Source organism: Trichoderma ghanense (genome assembly GCF_004382785.1).
Source record: "Trichoderma ghanense strain CCMA-1212 chromosome Unknown scaffold_5, whole genome shotgun sequence".
Classification (NCBI taxonomy): domain Eukaryota; kingdom Fungi; phylum Ascomycota; class Sordariomycetes; order Hypocreales; family Hypocreaceae; genus Trichoderma; species Trichoderma ghanense.
In genome coordinates this window covers 41,240-63,889 of record NW_027395668.1, presented here as the reverse complement: position 1 = coordinate 63,889, position 22,650 = coordinate 41,240, and the positions used below count along the sequence as shown (strand labels likewise).

The 22,650-nt window shown below is 56.1% G+C and overlaps 7 protein-coding genes across 7 annotated transcripts; 4 read left to right on the top strand and 3 right to left on the bottom strand.

The window, feature by feature from the left end:
- Positions 1-64: 64 nt before the first annotated feature.
- CCMA1212_004953 (Conserved oligomeric Golgi complex subunit 5) lies at positions 65-1,396 on the bottom strand (the record flags this gene model as incomplete). The annotated part of the gene is made up of 1 exon (XM_073702235.1): positions 65-1,396. One exon carries the CDS (start codon positions 1,394-1,396, stop codon positions 65-67), a length of 1,332 nt encoding a protein of 443 aa, XP_073559032.1.
- A 1,663-nt stretch (positions 1,397-3,059) lies between these two features.
- Positions 3,060-6,096, top strand: CCMA1212_004952 (Chitin synthase regulatory factor 4; the record flags this gene model as incomplete). The annotated part of the gene is made up of 3 exons (XM_073702234.1): positions 3,060-3,142; positions 3,382-6,010; positions 6,085-6,096. 3 exons carry the CDS (start codon positions 3,060-3,062, stop codon positions 6,094-6,096), a joined length of 2,724 nt encoding a protein of 907 aa, XP_073559031.1.
- A 1,590-nt stretch (positions 6,097-7,686) lies between these two features.
- Positions 7,687-9,697, top strand: CCMA1212_004950 (Putative hydrolase; the record flags this gene model as incomplete). The annotated part of the gene is made up of 2 exons (XM_073702233.1): positions 7,687-8,607; positions 8,690-9,697. 2 exons carry the CDS (start codon positions 7,687-7,689, stop codon positions 9,695-9,697), a joined length of 1,929 nt encoding a protein of 642 aa, XP_073559033.1.
- A 487-nt stretch (positions 9,698-10,184) lies between these two features.
- On the bottom strand, positions 10,185-13,972 carry CCMA1212_004949 (uncharacterized protein; the record flags this gene model as incomplete). The annotated part of the gene is made up of 3 exons (XM_073702232.1): positions 10,185-10,859; positions 10,925-11,159; positions 11,211-13,972. Coding segments are annotated over 3 exons (3,672 nt in total), but the record flags the coding sequence as incomplete, so codon positions are not given.
- A 1,245-nt stretch (positions 13,973-15,217) lies between these two features.
- On the top strand, positions 15,218-16,166 carry CCMA1212_004948 (uncharacterized protein; the record flags this gene model as incomplete). Its single annotated transcript, XM_073702231.1, has 2 exons — positions 15,218-15,610; positions 15,672-16,166. The coding sequence occupies 2 exons, from the start codon at positions 15,218-15,220 to the stop codon at positions 16,164-16,166; spliced, it is 888 nt and encodes a 295-aa protein (XP_073558711.1).
- A 42-nt stretch (positions 16,167-16,208) lies between these two features.
- On the top strand, positions 16,209-17,518 carry CCMA1212_004947 (26S proteasome regulatory subunit RPN12; the record flags this gene model as incomplete). The annotated part of the gene is made up of 3 exons (XM_073702230.1): positions 16,209-16,216; positions 16,605-17,166; positions 17,240-17,518. The coding sequence occupies 3 exons, from the start codon at positions 16,209-16,211 to the stop codon at positions 17,516-17,518; spliced, it is 849 nt and encodes a 282-aa protein (XP_073558705.1).
- Positions 17,519-17,814: 296 nt separating this feature from the next.
- CCMA1212_004946 (uncharacterized protein) lies at positions 17,815-21,794 on the bottom strand (the record flags this gene model as incomplete). Its single annotated transcript, XM_073702229.1, has 6 exons — positions 17,815-18,057; positions 18,136-19,256; positions 19,314-21,212; positions 21,272-21,591; positions 21,658-21,707; positions 21,765-21,794. 6 exons carry the CDS (start codon positions 21,792-21,794, stop codon positions 17,815-17,817), a joined length of 3,663 nt encoding a protein of 1,220 aa, XP_073558706.1.
- Positions 21,795-22,650: the final 856 nt, after the last annotated feature.

The following is a 22,650-nucleotide window of genomic DNA, read 5'->3' as shown; positions in this document are numbered from 1 at the left end:
TCACAATTCTATATCTATATGCATGATATCCCTTTCCAAAATGTCCAACGCTTTTGAAGAAAGATCACCGCCCAATGTTGTTCAACACGCTACCCACCATAACGGCGATTTCTCGGTCCCAGCTCGCCTCGACGGCGGGCTTTTTCTTGCTGCTGGCAAAGACATTGGGGGCCTGCCCCCCTCGAACGACCGCCTGCCGAATGGCATCCCCCACCACGTTCTTATTCGTGCGCAGGGTTCGAGCAACGATGCCCCCTCGGGTAGCAATCTCCTGTACACGAGTGGAAATGTTGCTTGCCATGGTGCGCCAAAAGTAGGATACCAGAGAGCTCGTCTCAAAGCGGGACAGCAGCAGCTGATAGAGGCTGTGCTGTTTCTTCTTTGCGGGAGCTGGGATCAAGGGGTGGGCCGGAGTCTCAACGGCCTCGAGGATCAATTCGAGAGAGGCAATGTTTTGGCAATGGGAAACGACCTCGGCGAGAGACTTGTCAAGAGTGGGGAGCTGCCCCAGGGATCGCGAGAGCGCTGCGGTGCTTGCCTGCAGGGCAGAGCGAACGTAGGTCTCCAAGGCTTGTAAGAGCAGCTTCGGTGACCACTTGTCAGGCTGGATGCCCGACGAGGGGGATAGCAAGTAAAGGGCAGATATGGCGGATGTCAGCCGCGATCGGGTCTCCTCGCTCTGCGCAAAAGTAATGTTGCTCGAGATGGCGAATTCCCGAATCAGGCGTTCGGATACCTCCACAACCCGCCGTTCTGTTGGCACAATTACCGTGTCCTGTAGTGCCTTGATCGCGTTCAGCTTGTCCAGCCCATGGCCTTCCTCTCCCGGTGCCTTGCTGTCCAGCACTTCGCGCAGCGACAGTATCGTGTACGAGCATCGAACGAGCGCTCCGTGATCGCTTTTGCCGGTGCTGGAGCCGCCCAGCTCAGACATTTGCACCTGGAGCTGTCTGCCGAGCTGCAGGCATCTCCCCATTGACCTCCCTAGCCTCAGCGTCTCCCACAGGCGCAACGCGACCTGTCGAATCTCCTCGGCCTCGGCATGCTTGTCGATGACCTCCTTCTCCAGCTGCTTGTAGCTGTCGTTGAGACTCGCAATCTGGGCATCGAGCTGGGCCACGATGGCCTTGCTGGCCTCCGTCTGCGACTGGGTGTACTGCAGCAGGGGCACGGCGGAGCGGGTCGTGAGGAGGTCAATGTGCGAATCAATCTCCTGGGCATCGAAGAGGACCCGGGACAAGGGCGTCGCGAGATCCAGCGGGGAGTCGTCGGGGTTGTTGGTGGCGAGGACGAGGGAGTTGGCGAAGGAGGCGGGCGCGAAGTCGGGGGCCAGGAAGGTCTCGTAGTCGATGTACGAGGGCTCTTCAATGGCCTGGGGATCGGGCAGCGCTGCCATGGTCGGCCGAGGCTGGCGTGACGGGAGACAATTGCCGCGGTATCGTGATCTTAAGAGAGAGGAAGTGTGCGTCGTCTGTCGATGTTGGAGGGGCCAGCTGTAAGAGCTACAGGTAGGCTTGCTAGGCTTGCAGTAGGTAGGCTTGGAGAAGGTGGCGCTGGTTCGGGGAGATTGCAGCCAGCCTCAACTGTGTTAGCTGCATGTGAATTCGACGACCTACAACAGCAGCCACACAACTAGCGACATTCTTACATACAGCACGACAAAGGCCAGAACCGCATAGAAGAGGTCTCAGATCGAGAGTGCTCAAGAGGGTGGGGGGAGCATCAGCAGGAGACGTGCTGTGCATATCGACATGTCACATGCTCGTTATCATACCCAGCATCTGTTTGGCTACTTTGCAAGAGTTTTGGTTTGGGTATGCTGAATCTCTTATTCGAAGCTTCATGTTATCAACCTACCTCGGCTCAAGGGTCCAGATACAGAGCATGAGGTCACGGCTCTCGCAGCGAGTGTGCCTGGGGTCGCATCCGTGACACCGTAGCTCGCCGGCCAGGCACACAGACGGTGGCGCATTTCCAGGCTGTTCTCCTTGGCTTTTTTTTTTTTATATATATATATACATGCCTACAACCCACTTATCAGTGCTTCGGCACCGTGTCAGTATCGTTGCTCCGAGATGTGATGCTCGAAACACGTAGTACTAGTACCGGTAGGAACAGTAATTTGTTGGCCTCTCTGTCAAACGAGAGCTCAAGGAGCACCTCCGCAGTGCAGATCAAGGCCCATGCACCTCGATATCCGCAGTAGCTGCTTCGTGCCTTGCTCACATGATGGAATAAACTGGCAATCCGTCCAGCAACTGCCATGAACACAACCTTGAAGTCACCCTCCTCAAGCACAAGCAGCCACTCAGACAACTTACTTGATAACCCGCTGCAAAGCCCACTGACACCCTGTCAGCAGGCGTGTGAGGTATGGATGCAACTTCGCAAGCCCGGCATCAGATTCCACGAGGCGCATCGCCACACTGTATTAGTCCGGGAGTTAATTATAGCTCACTGTTCCAAACAAGAGCCCCGTGTCCAAGCAGCCTCAGCCGCGATATCCAACGTCGTCGGTCCTCTGCCTGGCTGGAGAGAGCTTCACTTTTTCCCCCATCTCCTCTCCAGCTTTTCCCCCATCATTCAACAGCCACTGCTGCTTGTTACTGTTTCCAAGGTCACGCAGCTCCTGTGCGCCAAGGCCCGACCTCATCCACAGGATTTGAAATAAAGGGATCAGACAGAGGAAACGCAAGGCGAAAGAGAATCGAAACAAACGGCCTTTTCGCTTGGCCCTGGTTTTTCTGCTCTAGCCTGTGCACCGCCTCAGGACGAAGAGCCAGGCGAGCGCCGTGCATACATAATTCCAGGCCGCCCGCCTAACGCATACCTGCAAAGTACTGCAGCTGCTTGCATCGCACGATCTTATACACACCTATCTTACAAGCAGCAGCAGTACAACTACTCGACGCCCTGATTATCGCACCCGGAATCCGTGCCAGGGTTCGAGGCCCCGAATCCCGCTATTCTCGCTCATCAGGGCAGTGCAGACGCCGTTCGGGACAGCCATCCAAGTAGAGGCACAGAGAGAGAGAGAGAGGAGAGCAGTCTTCGCAGCCATGTCGAAACTCGGCGCCACCTTCGTGCCCGGCAGCGACGATGATTATTTCATGCCCGAGGTCGTGGCACCGTCGCCCCAACGGTAAGATGTTCCAGCATCTCTTGCTCTGTTCTGTTCTGTTCTGCTATTCAACCACTATTCCACAACAATCCCTGCTCCCCTAAGCCTCCTTGTCCCTTGTCCGCTTTTTGTCGCCCGGTCCCTCCTATTATTGCTTGCCCTCCTCTGCCATTTCGCCTGGTTGAGGCTGAATGGAGCCGTTGAGCCATTCGAGGTGGGGCTGCTGCTGACGTTCTCTGTGATCCTTTCGAGGCGATTAGGGTGACCCCTCAGGTGCCGCAGAACATGCAGGAGGACCTGCAGCGCATGGAGCTGGAAGCCCGCGAAATCGAGCCCCGAAGCCACGACTACTACAACAATAATAGGAGCCGCGAGCCCTCGCTGTCGACGACGTACTACTACAACAACAACAACACCGGCCACCAGCAGCAGCACCAGCACCAGCCCGACGCCAGAGCCTACGGTCAGGGCCACGGTTACGGTCACGGTCCTCAGAGTCCCAACCACAGCCACAGCCAGAGCCAGAGCCAGAGCAGGACAAGGCCGCCGCCGCACCAGCTGCCCGACATGGACGACGACGCACCGTCCTTCTCGCCCTTCCCCAAGGTCGTGGGCGACAACATCCCGCCCGCCGACGACGAGAAGGAGAAGATCCTGTGGAAGGCCCGCAACCATGTGCTGCACTCGCAGAACGTCAACATGCAGATCACCTGGGCCCGCGACGTCCTCAACTGGGCCGAGATCTCCATGGACGCCGCCGCCAGGGAGGCGGGCGACTCGGGCAACCGGCCCCCGACCCCGCGCAAGGAGCACGAGCTGCGCAACGACGCCGTCAACATCATCCGCTACCTGGCCGAGCAGGAACACCCCGACGCCCTCTACATCCGCGCCAAATGGCTCGAGTTTGGCAAGTTTGGCGAGCGCGTTGACAAGCGCGAGGCCTACACCGGCTACAAGAAGGCCGCCGACCTGGGCAGCACCCGCTCCGTCTACCGCATGGGCATGCTGTTTGAGCAGTCCAACGACATGTCCAAGGCCAAGGAGTACTACTACAAGGGCCTCAGCCTCAAGGACTCCGCCGCCCTCTACCGCATGGGCATGATGAGCCTCCTGGGCCAGCACGGCGAGACCAAGGACTACCAGGGCGGCCTCGAGCGAATCCGCGCCGCCGCCGACAGCGCAGACGAGGACGCTCCTCAGGGCGCCTACGTCTACGGCATGCTCATCGGCCGAGACCTGCCCGACATCTCCATACCCGAAGGCCTGCTGCCGTACGCCATCGACACGGCAAAGATCTACGTCGAAAAGGCGGCATATCTCGGCTTTGCCAAGGCCCAGCTCAAGATGGGCCAGGCGTACGAGCTGTGCCAGTTGGGGTGCGACTTCAATCCGTCCTACTCCCTGCACTACTACGGCCTGGCCGCCAAGCAGGGCGTTCCGGAAGCTGCCTTGGGCGTCAGCCGATGGTTCCTCTTTGGCTACGAGGGTGTCTTCAAGAAGAACGAGGAGCTGGCCTACAAGTATGCTCACGAGGCTGCCACGGCGAAGCTGCCCACGGGCGAGTTTGCCATGGGCTACTACCATGAGATTGGCATCCACGTGAACAAGGACGTGGTCGAAGCCCAACGGTGGTACCAACTCGCCGCCGACCATGGAAACAAGGACGCCGTCGGCCGATTGGAGTCGCTGAGCCAGGGCGGCGGCCTTTCGAAGCACGACCACGAAACAACGACGATGACGCGAATCAAGTCTCAGCACGGCTCCATGAGGGGCAAGCGCCCCGATCGATTCAACAAGCAGGCGAATCCGATGCCCACCCTCAGCGAGGGCGGCGATGCTGGCCCGGCGCCGCTGCCCAAGCTGGTCACCTCGGTTGGCAATTCCCGAGTCTCCCCTTCGCCCTCGCCGGGCATGCGTCCCACGATTGTGACGGATAACAACAGCTTCGCCGAGCCCTCGAGGGCGTCCTTTGTCGATACCGCCGACCGGCCGCCAGCCTTCAACGTCCGCGTCGATCCAAACGCTCCGCCCATGCGCTCCCAGTCTGCCGCCCCCTACCCCGTGGATGATCGGATGCAGCCGCCGCGGAATGCGCCGTACCCAGACGACGATGGCCGGCCTCGCCTCAACAACAACTACCCGCCGTCCCAGGGCCCGCCAGCAGACCGGCCTAGCAGCGCCTTCGGCATCAGGCCACAGGGACCCGGGGAAGGACCACGGCCGCTGCCGGGCTCCCAGTCAGCCGGCAATCTGTATGGCTCTGGACCACCACCGGGTGCCGGCCGTGGCAGAGGCGGACCGCCTGGTCCTCACGGTCCTGGAGGCTACGGACCGCCCAACATGGGGCCCGGAGGCGGACCTGGACAGGGACGCCCCTATCAGGGGGACAGCCGGCCTGGCAGCGCCCACAGCGGGAACCGCATGCAGAACAAGCCGCCTCAAGGGTACGGTGGCGGGCCCGGAGGTCCGATGGGTGGCCCTCATGGAGGATCCGAACCTGGACAGTTTGCTCCTCGGACATCATCGCGGCCTGAAGGCCCCGGTGGCCCAGGAGGCCCTGGAGGTCCTGGAGGTCCTGGCGGTTATCCGGACAGGATGGGCTCTCTCGCCCAGCAAGGCGGACCACCCCCCGGAAGAGTCAACACCGGGGGACCTCCTCCAGGACATGGATCTCCAGGGCCTCAGGGCCCCGGCAACGGCCCTCGACCTGGTCCCAACAGAGTCGGCACTGCTCCTCCGGGACCTGCGCCTCAGGGTCCTGGTGTGCACAGCGCAAGCCCAGCACCAAGCGCCCCGGCGGCTGCGCCCAAGCCCCAGAAGGGGGGCAAGTCGGGACCTGCCACGTTTGAAGACATGGGCATTCCGCAGGGTAAACAAGATGGTGATTGTGTGAGTAGACGCCGACTTTACGGGATGTATCCTTGTTTCCAATCACGCGGAAGAGCTAACGTTGAGATTCCCAGGTTATCATGTAAATGGTTGTTTCGTCTATGGGTCGTAGTAGCACCCGTTTGCACTCATCCAGAGAGAGGGGGTTACGCATACATGTTCGCGGCACATATTTCCTCGTCCAACCCAAGCAAGCAACGCACATACCTTTCTGCTGGCGAGCCACCTCGATCCTCGTTCCTCGATCGAAGTAAGCATTTGCCTTGAACGGGTTGGGAGCACCATGGAGAAGAAGCAAAAGGGGATGGGAGCGGGAAGAGACTTGGGTGGAGTGATTTAAAAAGCCTACTATATCTGGCGCTGGGTTTATATAATGTATTCTCTTGTTTCCATCTTCTTTGATTTTTCTATATCCGCGTTCGTGTTGTTTCAATACATATAAAAAGTGGTCTATCGCAGGCGGAAGAAGGGAGCAGCATTTCCTTGAGGCGTCCTCTGCAACGAAACCGTCAAGCGCGATGCTGTATATATATATATATATATAAATCAAACTGTATCTTGGATGTCCGGCTTAAGCATGACCTGTCTCTCTCCTTCGATTACTCCTCTCCTCTTTCAGCTCCTTCAGTCTCTTTGCGGGGAGTTGTCGTCAGTCGTTGGCTCACGTGTAGTAAGCTGGTCGCTGCCATCCCAGCAAGCCAACATCCCTCTATTCATGAGCTCCCTTTTCCCTCGCCTTCTTCAGCTGCTGCAGCTATTGTGGTTTGCCTTGCCTCATAGACCTGCAGGGAGAGCTCAAAGAGTTTGCATATGCAGCCCGCCTCTCGTCGTAGTACTGAACCCGTGTCACTGCATGCATATATTCCATAGTATCATAAGCCTTTCAGTTTCCATTGTGTATGGCTGAAACAGGCAATAACCGTTACCGATAAGCCCCATCCGGACTGTCTGTCGCCCACAGACGCTTCCACCTCTTTCTTCCTCACCCTCTTCACTTATTACTCATACATCACCAGCCATCAATTGCTTCTACTCCCAACTTCTCCTTTCAGCCTAAGCCTCAGCGCTGCATCGCTCCCCATCCGTCACAAGCAACGAACGTCAATGGCTCCGGGTACTAGATCCGGCCCGGCCAGGCCACCCCTCGTTCCCGCCTAAACCCCACGATCCCGCGTCTTCTTCCCCGCGAACTGACTACTGCCGCGTTCTGTTATCTGCCTAGAGATAGTGCAGAAGTACTGCTGAGGAGGGTGTTGGCTGCCTTTGCCTTTGCCTTGCATTATCTTCCCCCCCCCCCCCCCTTTGTTTGCGTGGCCCGCCCTCCCGGAATCCTACGATGCAAGCTGTTGACTGACGGCGGCAAGGGTTGATGGTCTGCCTGCCGACGCTTTTGCCGCCTTTCTTTCTGTGAGCGAATAGTTTGGTTTCGTGAGGGTGACACACCGTTGGGGGCAAACATGTCTATATAACTACCACGATCCCGCTATTTGATGGTCTGATTCCTTTTCTGTCTCTTGGTAGGTGTACGTCTTCTTCTGCCTCGCTTCGTCTTCATCCTTTTCCCCTTTTGCATTGCTCTCCATTTATCTACTGTAGAAGCGAGCGATCTATCAACGACACGACTGACTGGCCCATTAGCATCGACATACCGGACAAAGTCACTCGAAGCACCCGGCATGAAGCGCTGCTTCCTACTCCTGGTGGCAGGATGCTGCTCCATGCTGGCCACGGCCAGAGCCGGCGCTTCCACCGAGCCCTCCTCGTTCAACTGGGATGCCATCACGCCCAGCGATGACCTCGAGTACCACGACTGCTACGGCGAGTACAAGTGTGCTCGCCTCCAGGTGCCCCTGAACTGGCTCAACGAGACAGACACCAGAGTGGCCACCATCGCCATGATCAAGCTGCCCGCCGTCGTGCCGGACGACGACCCGGCCTTTGGCGGCGCCATCTTCACCAACCCGGGAGGGCCCGGCGGCTCCGGCGTCGACTTTCTGCTTCTGATGGGCCGCTATCTCCGCCACACGGCCGACAAGCCGGGCCGTCGCCACTACGAGATCATCTCCTTCGACCCCCGTGGCATCGGCAGGACGACTCCCGCTTCCGACTGCTTCGACAACAATCTGCTGGCGCGGGACGCCTTCCTCCTGGAAAACCGCGGCAACGGCGCCCTCACCAACGGCGACGGCGTCATTGCCTACAGCCTCGCCATCATGGACGCCTTTGGCCAGCGCTGCCAGCAGGCCGGAGAAGACGCCATGGCCTTTGTCGGGACGCCCAACGTCGCCCGCGACATGGTCGAGATGGTCGACAAGGTGGACGAGCTGCGCAAGAGAGATGCCGCTGTTCGGGAGCGCAAGAGCAAGGGTGACGACGACGACAACTCCGATGTGCGAACAGAGCTTAAGAAGCGTTCTGCTCCCAGGAGGAAACCGGCCGAGCTCCACGATGAGCCCGGCGACGTCCCGCGTCTTCAGTACATTGGCTTCTCTTACGGCACGGTCCTTGGCAACTACTTTGCCTCCATGTTCCCGGGCCGTGTCGGTCGTCTGATCCTCGACGGCGTGTGCAATATCGAGGACTATGCAACTGGTCCAGTGTGTTCTTCCTCCTCCTCACAAGATGAAACTAACTAGTATCCCCCTTGATTGCTGTAAATAACCATATTTTCTCTCACAGGGCTGGCTCACAAACACCGTCGACTCTGACGAAATCTTCGACAACTTCTTCGAAGGTTGCGCCGCCGCCGGCCCCGACGTGTGCGCCCTGGCCCGCCCATCCGATATAAACGGGGCGTCCGACATCCGCCGCCGCTTCGACAGCTTCCTCGCCGAGCTCGACCAGAAGCCCAGATCCGTGCTGCTCGACTCGGGCGACGTCGTCGTCGTCACCAGCTGGGACGTGCTCATCCTCGCCGGCAAGGTCCTCTACAAGCCCATGCCCATGTTCAAGCTCCTCGCCCGCAAGCTCAACGAGTTCATCGCCGGCGACCTCACCCAGATGGCCGTCATGGCGCTCGGCCTCGGCATGGTGCCCGCCATGCAGGAGGCCTGCCCCCTCGACCGCGCGAACGCCTCCAAGCCCAGCATCATCATCGAGGCCCAGAACGCAGTCGTCTGCTCCGACGGCGACGACATCTCCGGCAAGGACCTCGCCTGGTGGCGCAAGTACGTCCGCAGCCAGCTCGACACCTCAAACATCTTCGGCGCCACCTGGTCCACCATCCGCATGCCCTGCTCCGGCTGGCGCATCCGCCCCAACTGGAGCTTCAAGGGCCCCTTCACCACGCCCGACCCCGATCCCTCCCTCAAGCCCGGCCGTCCCGCCGCCCCCATCCTCTTCCTCTCCAACCGCCTCGACCCCGTCACCCCCCTCCGAGCCGCCCAGGCCATGGCCGCGCAGCACCCCGGCGCCCGCGTCCTCATCCAGGAGGGCATGGGTCACTGCGCCGTGGCCTCGGCCCCCAGCAAGTGCACCAGGCACGCTGTGGCCGACTACTTCGAGTCCGGCGTCATCCCCTCCGACCTGTCGCCGTGCAACGTCGAGTGCCGCCCCTGGGACACATCCTGCCCGGCCACGGGCGAGTCTGTCCTCCAGGCCAATGATGCCGAAGCAGAGGCCATGGCTTCCTGGTTCAACAGAGACGAGGCACCATGGCACAGGAAATCACCTCTTGGATTACTTTAACCAGATGTCACTGCTAGCACACGTACCTACACGTCTGACCTCGCAATGCTCCTGATGCCGTGATAAACGAGCCCTTTACATGCTTCTACTACCGTGAGGCAGACACTAGAGTTGTCGCCTGTTTTCTCTACTCGTATTTGTACAGCTTGAAAACTCATCCAGCAGCCTTTCCCACTGAAAACGAAGAAGCTTCCGCCTTTGGTTCTTTTTCATTTAAATCAAAACAACAGCATTGAATGGCTCCACGATCGTAATCAGTCTCATCAGGAAATGTCCGTTGATTGTATTTTAGCAATGTAATTCACATGGCCCAGTTCCTTTCTCACGGCTGTTCGTCATTACATCTGATACCGCAGCTACAACCACATTATGCTGCTCGCCAAGAAATCTAGGTTCAAATTGCCCCCATCAACAGAAGGCAGCAAATATTCCTCCACCGCAATTCATCATACCTAACTACCCTCCGAAAATCATCAAATGATGGCTATTACAGAGCTTCCCAGATGTATCCGTCATCAAGTCGCTTCAGCCCATTCGGGGTCCAGTTCCAGACACCTCGGCGGGCAGCCGACTCAATAACTTCACGCTTGACGGGCTGAGGAACAGCACTCGCGCGACAAGCAGCAGCATCGCAGCCGTTGTCGTTCCAGCCCAGCTTGAAATCATCTCCCCACCACACTCGCAGTTCGGTGCCAACACGCAAGTTGATCAGGACTGCCGTGATGTTCGCATAACCGTCAAAGGTCACGGGAGTCAGTCGACAGTTCCCGTTCGGGAAGTTGGGGCATGCCGGAATGCGCTTCGTCTCAGACCAGGCTATCGACTCCTCTCTTTGCAAAACGTCGTTGTAGCGGTATGCGGACACTTCAAACTCGCACCACTGCTCGGCACCCTCTGCTGCACAGCCCAGACTGGCACCCTGGAAGTCAAATCTGAAGCAGTGATTCGGAGCGTTGGGACCAACTCCAATCTCAGCAGTGTCTCCTACCCCAGAATGGCCCAATGAGGGCAGGGAGGGCGGCACGAATTCGACGAGCTGACCGCCAGACGAGGGACTGTAGGATTGGAACGTCTGAGACGACGGAGGGGCGATGAGGAATCCTTCAGAAAACCAGATGTCTAGTGACGGATTGAAGAGGGGGCCGGTTTTGGTATCGTCAAACTACTCAAGTCAGAGACCGAAAATACTGAAGAAGACTTGGGGGAAATGACAGAAGGGATACTCACGTCCAACGTAAAGTTCCCAATCTTCCCACCAGTGGGACACATAGGCGAGGGACTCGATCCATCCACCGAGGAGACCTGCGGTGGCGCTGGAAGTGTCGCAGAGGGAAGGGAGGGAGTAAAGGCGCTCGGGGCGCTGAAAGTCAAGCTCGGCAATGTGCTCAGGGTGTTGTTCTCCAATGCCACGCTGGACACTGTAGAGCTAGAGTTGTCCCATGCAACCTCCGAGGTTGCCAAGCTACACAAAGTTAGAGCTGACACAAATACCCGGGGGGTCAATTTGACTTACTCTTGCTGACGTCGCACGGCGCGTCGATTGGGAAGAGTGACAGTAGCCATGGTAGTGAGAGGGAAGTTGATCGTGTATGTTGTCGTGTCTTCCGGAATGACATTGGTCCACGTGCTAGTCTGGAGAGCTGTCGCAAGGTGTGACGGACCTGAAAGCGAGCCGTAGGCGTTCTCTGACAACCCCGTAGATTCCAACACCGGCGCCTGGTTGTTCCACTCGTCGCTGTACGGAACGAGAGTGGCGGGCTGCTCATCAGGACCATTGACGACGGTCAAAGTCGACGTGCGGGTACCAGTCACAGTTCCTGTTGGACCAACAATGCCAGAATCAGCTGCAGATGGCGGCAATATGCTTGGGAGACCAGATCCAAGTGATCCGTACTGACCAAGTGTGGGAAGGTTGGTCAAGCCACCATTGGAGACCTGAGGGTTGGGGAAAGGCATGGCGCCTGTTGATACTGGAAGAGAAGACCCAAGCTCCGTATCGCTCGGCAAGCCTACGACAGTCTGGACAACTGGCGTTGCCATGCCATCCGGCCCAAGTGTTGTGATCGTGATGCAGGTCGTGAAGAATCCACTTCCTGCAGGAGTCACAGACAGTTGTCCCTGCGGAAGGCCTGTTTGGGCCGGCACGAGAGAAGGATACCCAAGGTTGGTCTGAACAGGCAGAGCATTGCTCAATGCGCCAGTCGGGACGACAACGGTCTGTATAATAGGCGTGATAGATCCATCTGGTCCCACGACGCCAACGGTGATGCAAGTGGTAGCCAGATTGCCTCCCTGGGGAAGACCTGAGGCGCCTTGTGGGAAACCAGAAGCTTGACCAGGTGGCAAAGGCAGTCCATTGGTGACAGCGGGTATTCCATTGGTTGGATACACGACAAACGTCGACTCGACAACTGTGGGAGCACCATCGGCACCCAAGACAGTGTAGCTTGTGCAGGTCGTAACGGCATTCACACCAGCATTCGTTGTCGGCAGCGACGGCTCACCAGAAAGTCCGCCAAATTGGCTGGGGATTCCAGTGGCAACGTTGCCAGGATTGGCACCGCCAGTAGGACGAGGAACGACCCAAGTGGTCTCAACGATGGTTGGAAGGCCATCAAATCCCAGAACTGTATAGCTCGTACAAGTTGTACTGCCGTCCACGCTCGCAGCAGCCGCCGTTCCAGTGACCTGAGTCGGGAACCCAGTGACCTGATTGGGGAGTCCAGAGACTTGATTGGGGAATCCAGAAACTTGATTGGGGAAACCAGTGATTTGGTTCGGTATGCCAGTGACAGAGTTTGGACCAGAAATACCTGACTGCGTCGGCGCGGGCACCAGCCAAGATGTTTCAACCACGGTTGGAAGTCCATCAGGGCCAAGGACAGTAATTGTAGTATGTGTCGCAATGACCGGTCCTCCAGGCAGGCCCGTGATAGACGGCTGACCCGAAGAAAGAACGGAAAGAAGTCCAGAGGGGAGCCCGGATGGGAATCCAGATGAGAATCCAGATGAGAATCCAGATGGGAATCCAGATGGGAATCCAGATGGGAATCCAGATGGGAATCCAGATGGGAATCCAGATGGGAATCCAGATGGGAATCCAGATGGAAGGCCGGCTGTCGCTGTTGGAGAGTTGACCCAGGTGGAATGTACGACAGTGGGAACCCCATTGGGCCCCAGGACAGTGTAGCTTGTGCACATGGTCTGACCAGCTGTCGCCAAGACCTCTGTGGCTGCTGGAATAGGGCCTGAGGTAAAGCCAGGGAGGGCAGTGGCGGCTGTGGGAAAGGGTTGGCCGGCACCATTGTTGTTGGCATCGGTGGGCTCGCCGCCAGGGAACTCAAGAACTGTTGGTTTTCCATCCGCGCCAATGATTGTCACTTGCACAGGTTGGCTGCCCTCCGCGCCGGCATCTGAACCACTTGGTGAAGTGTATGCCGATGGTTGCTGGCCAAAAGTCTGGGAAGGATTGCTAGGGAGACCGTTGGGGAGACCGCTCGCATCACCATATGCAGAATTCTCAGGAGTAGGAGTACCAACAACTGGACCAGGGCTAAAAGGTGCCTGTCCGTCTGACGGAGTGGGAAATGGTGAGTCGTTGGGCCAAGAACCTTCTGTGTCTGTAGGAGATCCAGCAGGAAAGTCCGCTGATGTCGCCACAGGGTCAGAGGCACCGTCAGTGTAGACAGGGGCAGATGGAACATCAGAAGTGGATGCATCTGGTGACTCAGGATCGCCACCCCAAACATCAATCGTGATCGTGGTGAAGGGTTTGACACTGGTGTGTGCTGCCTCAGCAGACTGAGCAGAGGAAATCAAGACCGGTGTAGTTGGGAATCCAGTTTGGTGGGCAGTCTGGTCAGGGTCAAAGTCATTGGGTTGAGTGAGTCCAGAGGGCGTAAGATGGCTGGTAGGGTATACGGTGACAAAGACTGTTGTGATGGCTTGCAGAAGGCAGGTAGACATGTCAGGAGCCGAACCAGGAAGGTTGGCAGGCAGGCCAGCAGCGGAGCTCTGTGGATCACCACTTGGATATCCATAGGTGCTGCCATCAGGGTCAGGAGAGGCACCATTGGGATAACCGTCCTTGGGATAGCCGCCATTGGGAGAGCCACCATTGGGAGAGCCACCATTGGGAGAGCCACCATTGGGATAGCCGCCATTGGGATAGCCGCCATTGGGATAGCCGCCATTGGGATAGCCGCCATTGGGATAACCGCCCGGCAGGCCACCAGCGCTGCCATGAGGACCATTGCCCTGGTTGCCGTCATGCGATCTGCATCAAAGTTAGTCAAAGGCAAGCAAAGAGGAAGGGATGACCTCAGCCTGTACCCGTAGTCCACTTGAGCACTCGCGCGCTGCGCTACGGTGCCGGCCATCAAGACCGCCAAGGACGTGGAAACCCGCATAATGGGCAGAGGATGGTTGACGGAGTGGACGTGAGAACGAACAATCCGTCAACGGTGGCAGAGGAGGACGCGAATGAGCGACAGAAACAATGAACCGGTAAAGAAAGGCGAGGACCGAAACGAGAGGAAGAAGATGAGGTGAGAAGAAGAAGAAGAAGAAGAGGGAGAAGAAAAGGAAGAGGAGGACGGGAAGGGAGAGAAGAAAAGTTTCGTGGGCAGAGGAGCGCACGAAGCTGGCAAGGAAGGAGCGTTCATCGTGCCGATGGCAACCGTATGATGCGAACACTGTAACTGAGGAAGGTCCGACATCTTTCCTGTCGTTGTAGGCGTGTCCGTGCCGCGAGAGGACTCGTTCCTGCCAGGGCCACACCGCCTATCGAACAAGAAGATAGGAATAGAAACAGAGGCAGGAGCAGTCAACAACCGACAGGTTGACGTAACGCCGTCATCCGGCACAGAGACTGAGCACCATGATGGGAAAGAGCAGTGGAATCTCGCTCAACGTCCGAGCAGCGACGTCACGGGTCTCGCATTTACCGCCGTATTCGCGTTTTGACCTTGTACAGCCGTGCCTTGGTGCTTTCCCTCATGATGTTGAGTCTTCCGAACAGGCAGGTGTACGAAAGATGCTGCCATGGTGGTGTAAGTGCAGTGCACGAGAGGCAGGAACAGGAGCAGGATGCCATCCATCGAGGAACCGCGCATATTCGAGGCCATGCGTAGGGCTTCATACCAGGCCAGCACTACGATGGCGGCTGATGTATCGCAGGTTCATACTGGCGAGCCTCGTAGAGTAATTTTTCGCAATACACTGATTCCTGAACAACGTGAAGCAGATGGATATACAGCCAAACGTGTGTTGATGTTCGTATGGCACTATCCCGAGCTGCCATTCGGGCCAATCATGTTCAGGAACAGTGCCAAATTTAGTACATGCAGCTAGAAGCATGTTGATTGGTGGGAGGTTCAACGCACGCATGGGCACATGCTCAAAGTGTCTGTAACACCAAACCTGGACGAGCATCGCCACGACGGATTTCTTTTAGGCATCACGGCCAGCCTCACCTACTTGTGTCTCATATGCCTCACCGTTGCCGTCAGTGAGACAACCATGTCTTCTCCGATGCCGCACAGCAACTCGCTGCCACCTCTTGGAGAGCATGCCCCTACTGTCAGGCACTGCAATTATCGACCATTCATCTACCTCAAGCGCGCAGCCGTTGCGGCAAGCTACCCGTTTCGCGGCATCTGGTACTTCTCGCGACACAGAGAGTTTTGGCCTCTTCTATTCGGAAGGCTACTGCCCTTGTCTCTAATCTCGTTTTTCGTATACTTCGTGCTGTTCTCGTTCGCCTTCCTCCCGCAGTTCTTATTCCTGGCCATCTTCCATGGCTGGGGCGCATGGGTCAACGCCGTCGTGCTTGTGTTGGGAGAAGGATTGGTGATCATCCAAGGTCTCTTTGAGGGCTTCTTTGTCGATGAATGTCGGGTGGATGTCTTTGACGTAAGTCCAAAAGCACAGAGGGAACCCAGCCCTTCAGTCTCAAGCTAAAGTTCATTTCCAGGCTACTCTTATCAATCTCTCACTGAAGGATTTGATTGCTCCTCACCGCATCCTGTTCGAAGATGCACCCAATGCAGTCAAGATGCTGGGAAAGCCGACAAGTCCGGCAACCTTCAATCCGTGGAGCACGATTCAAGTTGTAGAGCTCATATTCTTCCTTCCTCTCAACCTGATCCCCTATGTTGGAACAATTGCGTTCATCGTCATCACCGGGACGCGGATGGGGAAACTCTCACATTACCGCTGGTTCCAACTTCGTGGCTTGTCAAAGGCAGCGCAAGCCAAGGAAATCAAGAGCCTTGAGTGGGAATACGTCTTCTTTGGGACGGTGGCCATGATTCTCGAACTTATTCCTGTGCTTTCTTTCTTCTTCCTCCTGACTACGGCCGCAGGTGCAGCCATGTGGGCGGCTGATCTGGAGAAATCGAGAAGAAGAGAGGCAGAATACAGCGCTAGACAGGGAGCATTAGCCCGATATACGGACGACCTTCCCTAGGCTGCTGTGAGCAGCATCGGCAACCCCTTCGGTCAGAGACAGATGAAGATGTATGATTCAAGAAACCATAAATACTATCAGCACTTCAATATTAGTACCCTATAATCTGTATCATGTTACTCTTCAATGAGAATGCAGACGCCAGTCGCATCTTTATTCGTGGTCCCGCCTATTTGGGTGGGAAGCTGTTTGCTTATCCACTAAGAGCTATCAAGCTTAGTCAGGATTCGCACCTACCGCCCACTATTCGATACCCGTCTAACACCTCTTCGTCATCGTTCAGCCTAGAATACCAGCACCTTTAAGCCACCACACATCAACACCTGCAAGTCTCCGTACGGCTGCAAACACTTCACAAGCGCTGGCACATCGACGCCCAATCCGCCACACAATACCTTTCTTCTCGATTTCGACAACCTCTTTCCAATCGTCTCTCAGAGGTAGCATTCTCGCGGCAACCATGGCTGACCGAAGCCTCGCCCAGATCCTCGCCCAGCTCAAGCAGGCCCCTCAGATGAGCTATCCGGAGGCCAGCGCCCTGCTCTCCAAGGCCAAGCTGATCCTCCTCAGCCTCAACGCCCTGACTCCGACCTCCTCAACGCCCTCGAACCTTCTCGTCCTTGCCCGGGAGACGTACGAACAAGGTGCCCTCTTCTCCATTCGCGCCAAGAACGCAGATGCCTTCACGCGCTACGTCCAGCAGCTGCAGCCCTTCTATGAGCTGCCGTCCGTCACTCTGCCGCCAAACATCCCCGAACGCAACAAGGTCACGGGACTGAGCTTGCTGCTGCTCCTCACGCAAGGCCGCTACGCCGAGTTCCACTCAGAGCTGGAGAGTCTGGCGAACAGGGATGGCGGCGGGACCGACGTCGAGGGCGACCGGTATCTGGGCTATCCCGTTCGCTTGGAGAGGTGGCTGATGGAGGGGAGCTATGACCGTGTATGGAAGGCCATGAAGAGCAGCGAGGTGCCCTGTGATGAGTACAGTGTCTTCTCCGAGGTGCGTATCCCGATGGCTTGACGTGCCATTGTTGCGTCCGTGACAGATGGCTAACTGGAAGGATGGGAAACAGATTCTCAAGAACCAGATACGGTCCGAGATTGCCAGCAGCAGCGAACGAGCCTACCCCAGCCTTCCGATAAGCTCCACCAAATCACTATTATTCCTGAACTCGGAGGGAGATGTTATTCAGTTCGCCAAGCACCGCGGATGGGTCGTTAAGGAGGGCCACATCTACTTCCCCAACACGGCCGCTGATGGCAGTGAGGAGGGAGCTTATGCCAAAGACATGAGCCAAATGATCATGGAGAACACACTGGGCTATGCTCGCGAGCTAGAAACCATTGTGTAGAGGATTTCTAGCCGCAACGGTTTAGTTTTGATTTAGATGCAACACCTCACAATATACATCAGCATACAATATCATTGGTTAAGCAAGATAATAATTCATAAGAGTCTAGTACTATGACATTAAGCATGAGTTGTGAATGACACTGGAATGACTTTCACCAACCCGGCCATCACTGAACCCTCGCTGCCGGCAACATCCTTCGATGCCATTCAGTTATATTCCATGACTATGATACTGTTACGCCCCTTTTGAGCCCCCCTCTCTCATTTTGACAATTCCAAGCCCAAATTAAGTGTCTATGAAAACAATCTCAAGCCGCTACCGTGCTTGCCAATCTCGCAAACTCCGCACACCCTACAAACCGATCCCTTGTAGCTCGAGTGATACTTTGAGCCATCAAAGGCGCACTCTTCGAATGGGGCTCCGCTATAGATTGGAGTGTGGCTGGCGGCACAAATTTCAAATTCCGCAAACTGGTCAAACTCAATCTCGACGCTGTCGGTTGGATTCCTCTCGCATTGAGCTTTCGTCTTCTTGGCCTATGTTGAAAACAATTAGTATCGGAATTGGAAACGGAAGATCTACATCACAATAGGTCCGTGTGCTTCTTGACTTACGTTCTCGACGATTTTGCTCGAACCTCCATTTGCAATGATGCGGTTCGCGAAGCCCAAAGCAGAGTTATAGTTCCTGCTCTTGATTGCCACCTTGATAGCGCTGAGCAGTGCAATCTGCCTGTGAGGCACCTCGATCTTGGGGATGGTGAAGTAAGCGGCGAGTTCTAGGCTCTTCTTCAATTTCGCAGGGTCCTGAGCGACCTCATCGGCCGAGCCAAGGTTTCTCCTGGCAAGCTCAATGCTCATCGCAATGGTGTATTCCCTCGCTGAAGCAAGCAGCTTCTTGGCCTCCGACACTTCGCTCTCACTGGAGACGGCATTGACCAAGATAGCATGCAGGATGCCCTGGAAGATCTTGACGCCGTCTTCCAGCTTGTTCGCCTTCATCGAATCGTAGCCCTTTTGCAGATCATTCGAGGCCAAATGCTCAAGATCGCGCGGGATGATGGGCAGAACCTTGCGTAGATCCGTTTCATCGATGGTACGACGAACATAGTTAACGAGGGGAGGCAGGTTAGGCAACGCCGGCAAGAAAGTCTTGGAAGCTCGATACACCTCCAGGAATCGGGGCTTCAGGGGGTCGAATTCGACTGCGCCCACCTGGCGATTCAAGAGCTGCATAGCCGATTCGAATGAGCCGCCAGCAACGTGGTCGACAGCCAGAGGTGAGTTTCGTGCCCAGGCATCAGCCTCGCAGCTTCCAGCACCGCCGGCTTCCGCACTGTCTACATTCACAAAGTCATTCTCGATCTCAGGAACATCGTCATCACCCATATCCCAGCCTGCTGCATCGTCATCGTCATCGCCAGCGATAGCAATGAGGTTTTCTGCCGGTTCGTCTTTGGCAACATGCTCAGCGTCGACTCCATTGGCGGCACTTGGTTCATCCTCCAATGACAAGCCTTCAACCTGGCCAAGCAGAGCGTTTTCAAAGTACGACTGTGAGCTAGCCTTGGTGGGCCAGTTGCTCTTGAAGGTCGATACCACGGGCTTTGGTGGTACCAACGGCTTGCCTAGGGCGGGCATGGTTAGCTGATCTTCTGTGAGACCAGAGGCCTCGAGGATTGCTTCGCATTCTTCCTCCAGCCCGTGGGACTTGGCCGTCGTATACGCAAGGGGATCTGTATGGAACAGTCAGCAGTCCATTACCATAGCAAGTTGAAACGAGTGAAACATACACAAATCGATCTCCTTGAGCATCTGAATGCGGTCTTCGACGTCGCCAAGGTAGAGGGCGTTCTGGAATCGCGCGGTGAAGTCTCCACGATGCTCTGCAATCTTGGCCATCCGAGCAAGCTTCGAGTGGTCGCCTGTTGTCAAATAGAGGAAGGAGAGCTTATCGAATTGCTTCAGCTTCTGGTAGCACATCTCCACAATCTGGTGGTTACCGTGGGAGAGGGCTTCAGTGGCCAGTCGAGTCCAGAATTTAGGCTTGTCCAGCTCCTTGGCCATCTCCACAGCAACATCCAGATTGCCGCATTCAATCGCCAAGTCGAATCGAGTGGTGGGGTCCTGAACGAATTGCAGCGCAATTTCGGGATAACCTTTCTTCTGCAGGTAAGAAATGATAGACTGGCCGACAAGGCTGGAAGTGCGGATGATGTGAAGCATTTCTTCGTAGTTTCGCTTGACCAAGGCCATCTTGAAACGATACTCCGTCGGGTCGATGCGCAGGATGCGAGGCTTCGCTGCTCTATCTAAGCAATAGACGTTTCGGCCCTTGACGCGCACGAGATAGACGGTCTGATCAAGTGTCCGAACAATGCCATTGTCGCCATTGAGCAAAGCATACTTGACATGGTTCAGGGTCGAGTAGAGGAGAATGCCCGCATCATCCCAAGTGGCACTCTTGATGCGGATAGTCTCGTGCAGGGTGCTGATTTGCTCAAGTGTCTTTGTGACAATGGTCACGTTGTGCTTGCTCAACAAGGCGGCGTAAAGCCCGTCGTTGGACCACACAATGTATTTGACGCCATTGATGGAAAGCTCTGCGGTGGTCTTCTTCTGCTGAATATCGTAAAGATAGACAGTAGTTGGTGTGATGATGAGGAGATTGCCTGTGCCTCCGAAGTAGATATCAGTGGTCCCGGTCGGAGGCTTGAATGAACGAGCTGTGTTGTTCGACAGATCCTTGATATCGATAGTTTGGTTGGCAACGTTGAGTACAGCGAAGCGGTTTCTGGCGACGAAGATTGCGGAATTTCCTGATCCCCTCTTGGATTCTGACGGCTCAATAACGCCAGAGCCATCTCTGGGAAGACTGACAAGTTCATAAGAGCCACCATCGTTAGGGGTGGTGACAAGAATAGACCTCTCGGCAGGGTTGTAAGACAGGGTCCGAGGAGTAACCCAGGGGCTTCCAAGCTTCTTGAGCGACAGCAACGTCGGGCTTTCCACATCCTTCTGGAAGTCGTAGGACTTGACGTGCTTCTCTTTGGTGATGTAGAAGAGAGTGTTCTGGTGAACCGCCGAGGCAGGGCGTTCGCGTTCCAGCTTGAAAACCATAACACCGTTGTCATGGCCAGCTGCGAACAGATTGATCTCAGGGTGGGCGGCAATAACCCAGAAGCGGTCGTTCTCCCTCTTGAACGATTGCACAGCAGTCCTCTTGTTGAGATCCCAAACCCGTATCGTCTTATCCTCTCCGGCGGACAGGATCAGGTCCTGGTGGGGGTGGAACAAACAGCCCGAGGCGTTCTGGAAGTGCCCGCGGCACGTGTCGACTTCCCAGGCCTTGGTTTCGCTCATACGCCAGAGCTTGACGAGGCGATCGTCGCCGGCCGAAACGATCAGGGGCATGGTAGGATGGAAAGCTACCCAGTTGACTCCACGGTCGTGGCCTTCCAGGACGAATTTGACGACGGCATCGGTATTACCGAACATGTCAGTTTGGTTTTGGTTCGCACGCGCGATTTGGTCCTCGTAGCTCATAGAAGTCGGTGCCGAGTGCTTCTTCCGCAGCCCCGAGATATCCCAAACACGGACCGACTGGTCAAGCGAGGCCGAGACCACAAGATCTTCCTTGGGGTGGAATTGAGCGCACATGGCATAGTGGTTATGGCCGGTCATGGTGCAAACTGAGAAAGCATTAGCGGTCTTACGCAGACTCCTAGCAGCTTACGAGAATGCAACATACTCAAGCTACGATTCTGCCAGTTCCAGATTCGAATCGTCTGATCATCGGAGGCGGACAGAATCCACGGAAGCTCGTGGTGGAAGAAGACGGTTCGCACGTAGTCGAGATGGCCGTTGAGGGTAAAGAGGCATCGTCGGGTCTGGTACGACCAGACTTTGATCTTGTAATCGTCGCCACCGGATACAAAGAGCGGCTGTGTTTTGTGGAAGTCGACGCCGCGAACCGGCCCATCATGCTCCTCGAATCGATCGATCAATGTGCCCATCCGGTAATCCCAGAGCTGGATTGTGGAGGAGTGAAGGGCGACGAGGATCCATGGTCTAGAGGCAGTATGCCAGATCAGTTCTCCGAGGTCTATCGCTCAAGACGGGGAGGCATGCAGCTACCTTTTCGGATGGAACGCGATTCCTTTGGCCCTGGACGACTTCGACTCAAACTGAGGGGCGTCAGTTCAGGATCCCGCAACCGAGCAGCTCCCGGATGGGCAACATACCTTGGTCAACATTCCCGGGGAGGACTGCATTCTGGCGGGCAGGTGAGGTCGCAGCCTCGCGCATCAAGGGGAAAGGAACGGATAGACGGACAGACACCCGTGCGAGGAGACGTAGACGACTGGCTTGAGAGGCCTCGACTGACGACAACAGCTATTCAAGCCTGGCCAGAGAGTCAGCATAAAAAGGAGCGAGATGGAACAGTGCGGTCGTATTGGCCAGCAGCTTCCAATTGAGTATCGTGTCCATCTCCAAGGTGGGTATTGCGCCAGTCTCAGCCCCGCAAGCTCATTGGCCGTGACATCTCACCGCCTTGGGTGCCTCACCCCTCTTATACTGCATATCTTCATAAACCGCTACCTGTTTACTGCATACCTATCAAGCGGACACCTCAGCGCCTCGAGTTCTTTTTTACAATGATGCTGCGCGCTTGTACTTTGAATGAGAGCCTGTAAGTGCCAGGTGGTGAAGCAATTGTATAGGTAAAGGCTGCTTCAATCAGACAAGCATCATGGTGTCTACCTAATGATCCATGTGATCTCTATACATATTGCTCCGTATACAACGGGTTTGGGTTACTGATAAGGCTCGGTTGTTCTCTTGTTGTTTGACCCTGTTCCTGTCCAATTGCAGATTGTGGGGGAAGCTTTGATACAAACGAGTACATGTGGCGCAACAATTGGTGGCCGGTTTCGCATGTAGCGTTTCGGGATAGCTGTCCCATACGCTTTTGGACAGCTCTGGGGAGACGACTAGATTCCCGCCTTTTCGTCTACTGCACCGTTCTGCGCACAGATATCTTACCCTCCCTTATTATTCTACCGCCGCAATCTGTTCGTGTCGTCAATGGTACTGCATGTCTGAGAAACAGCTTCTGGAGGGATCATC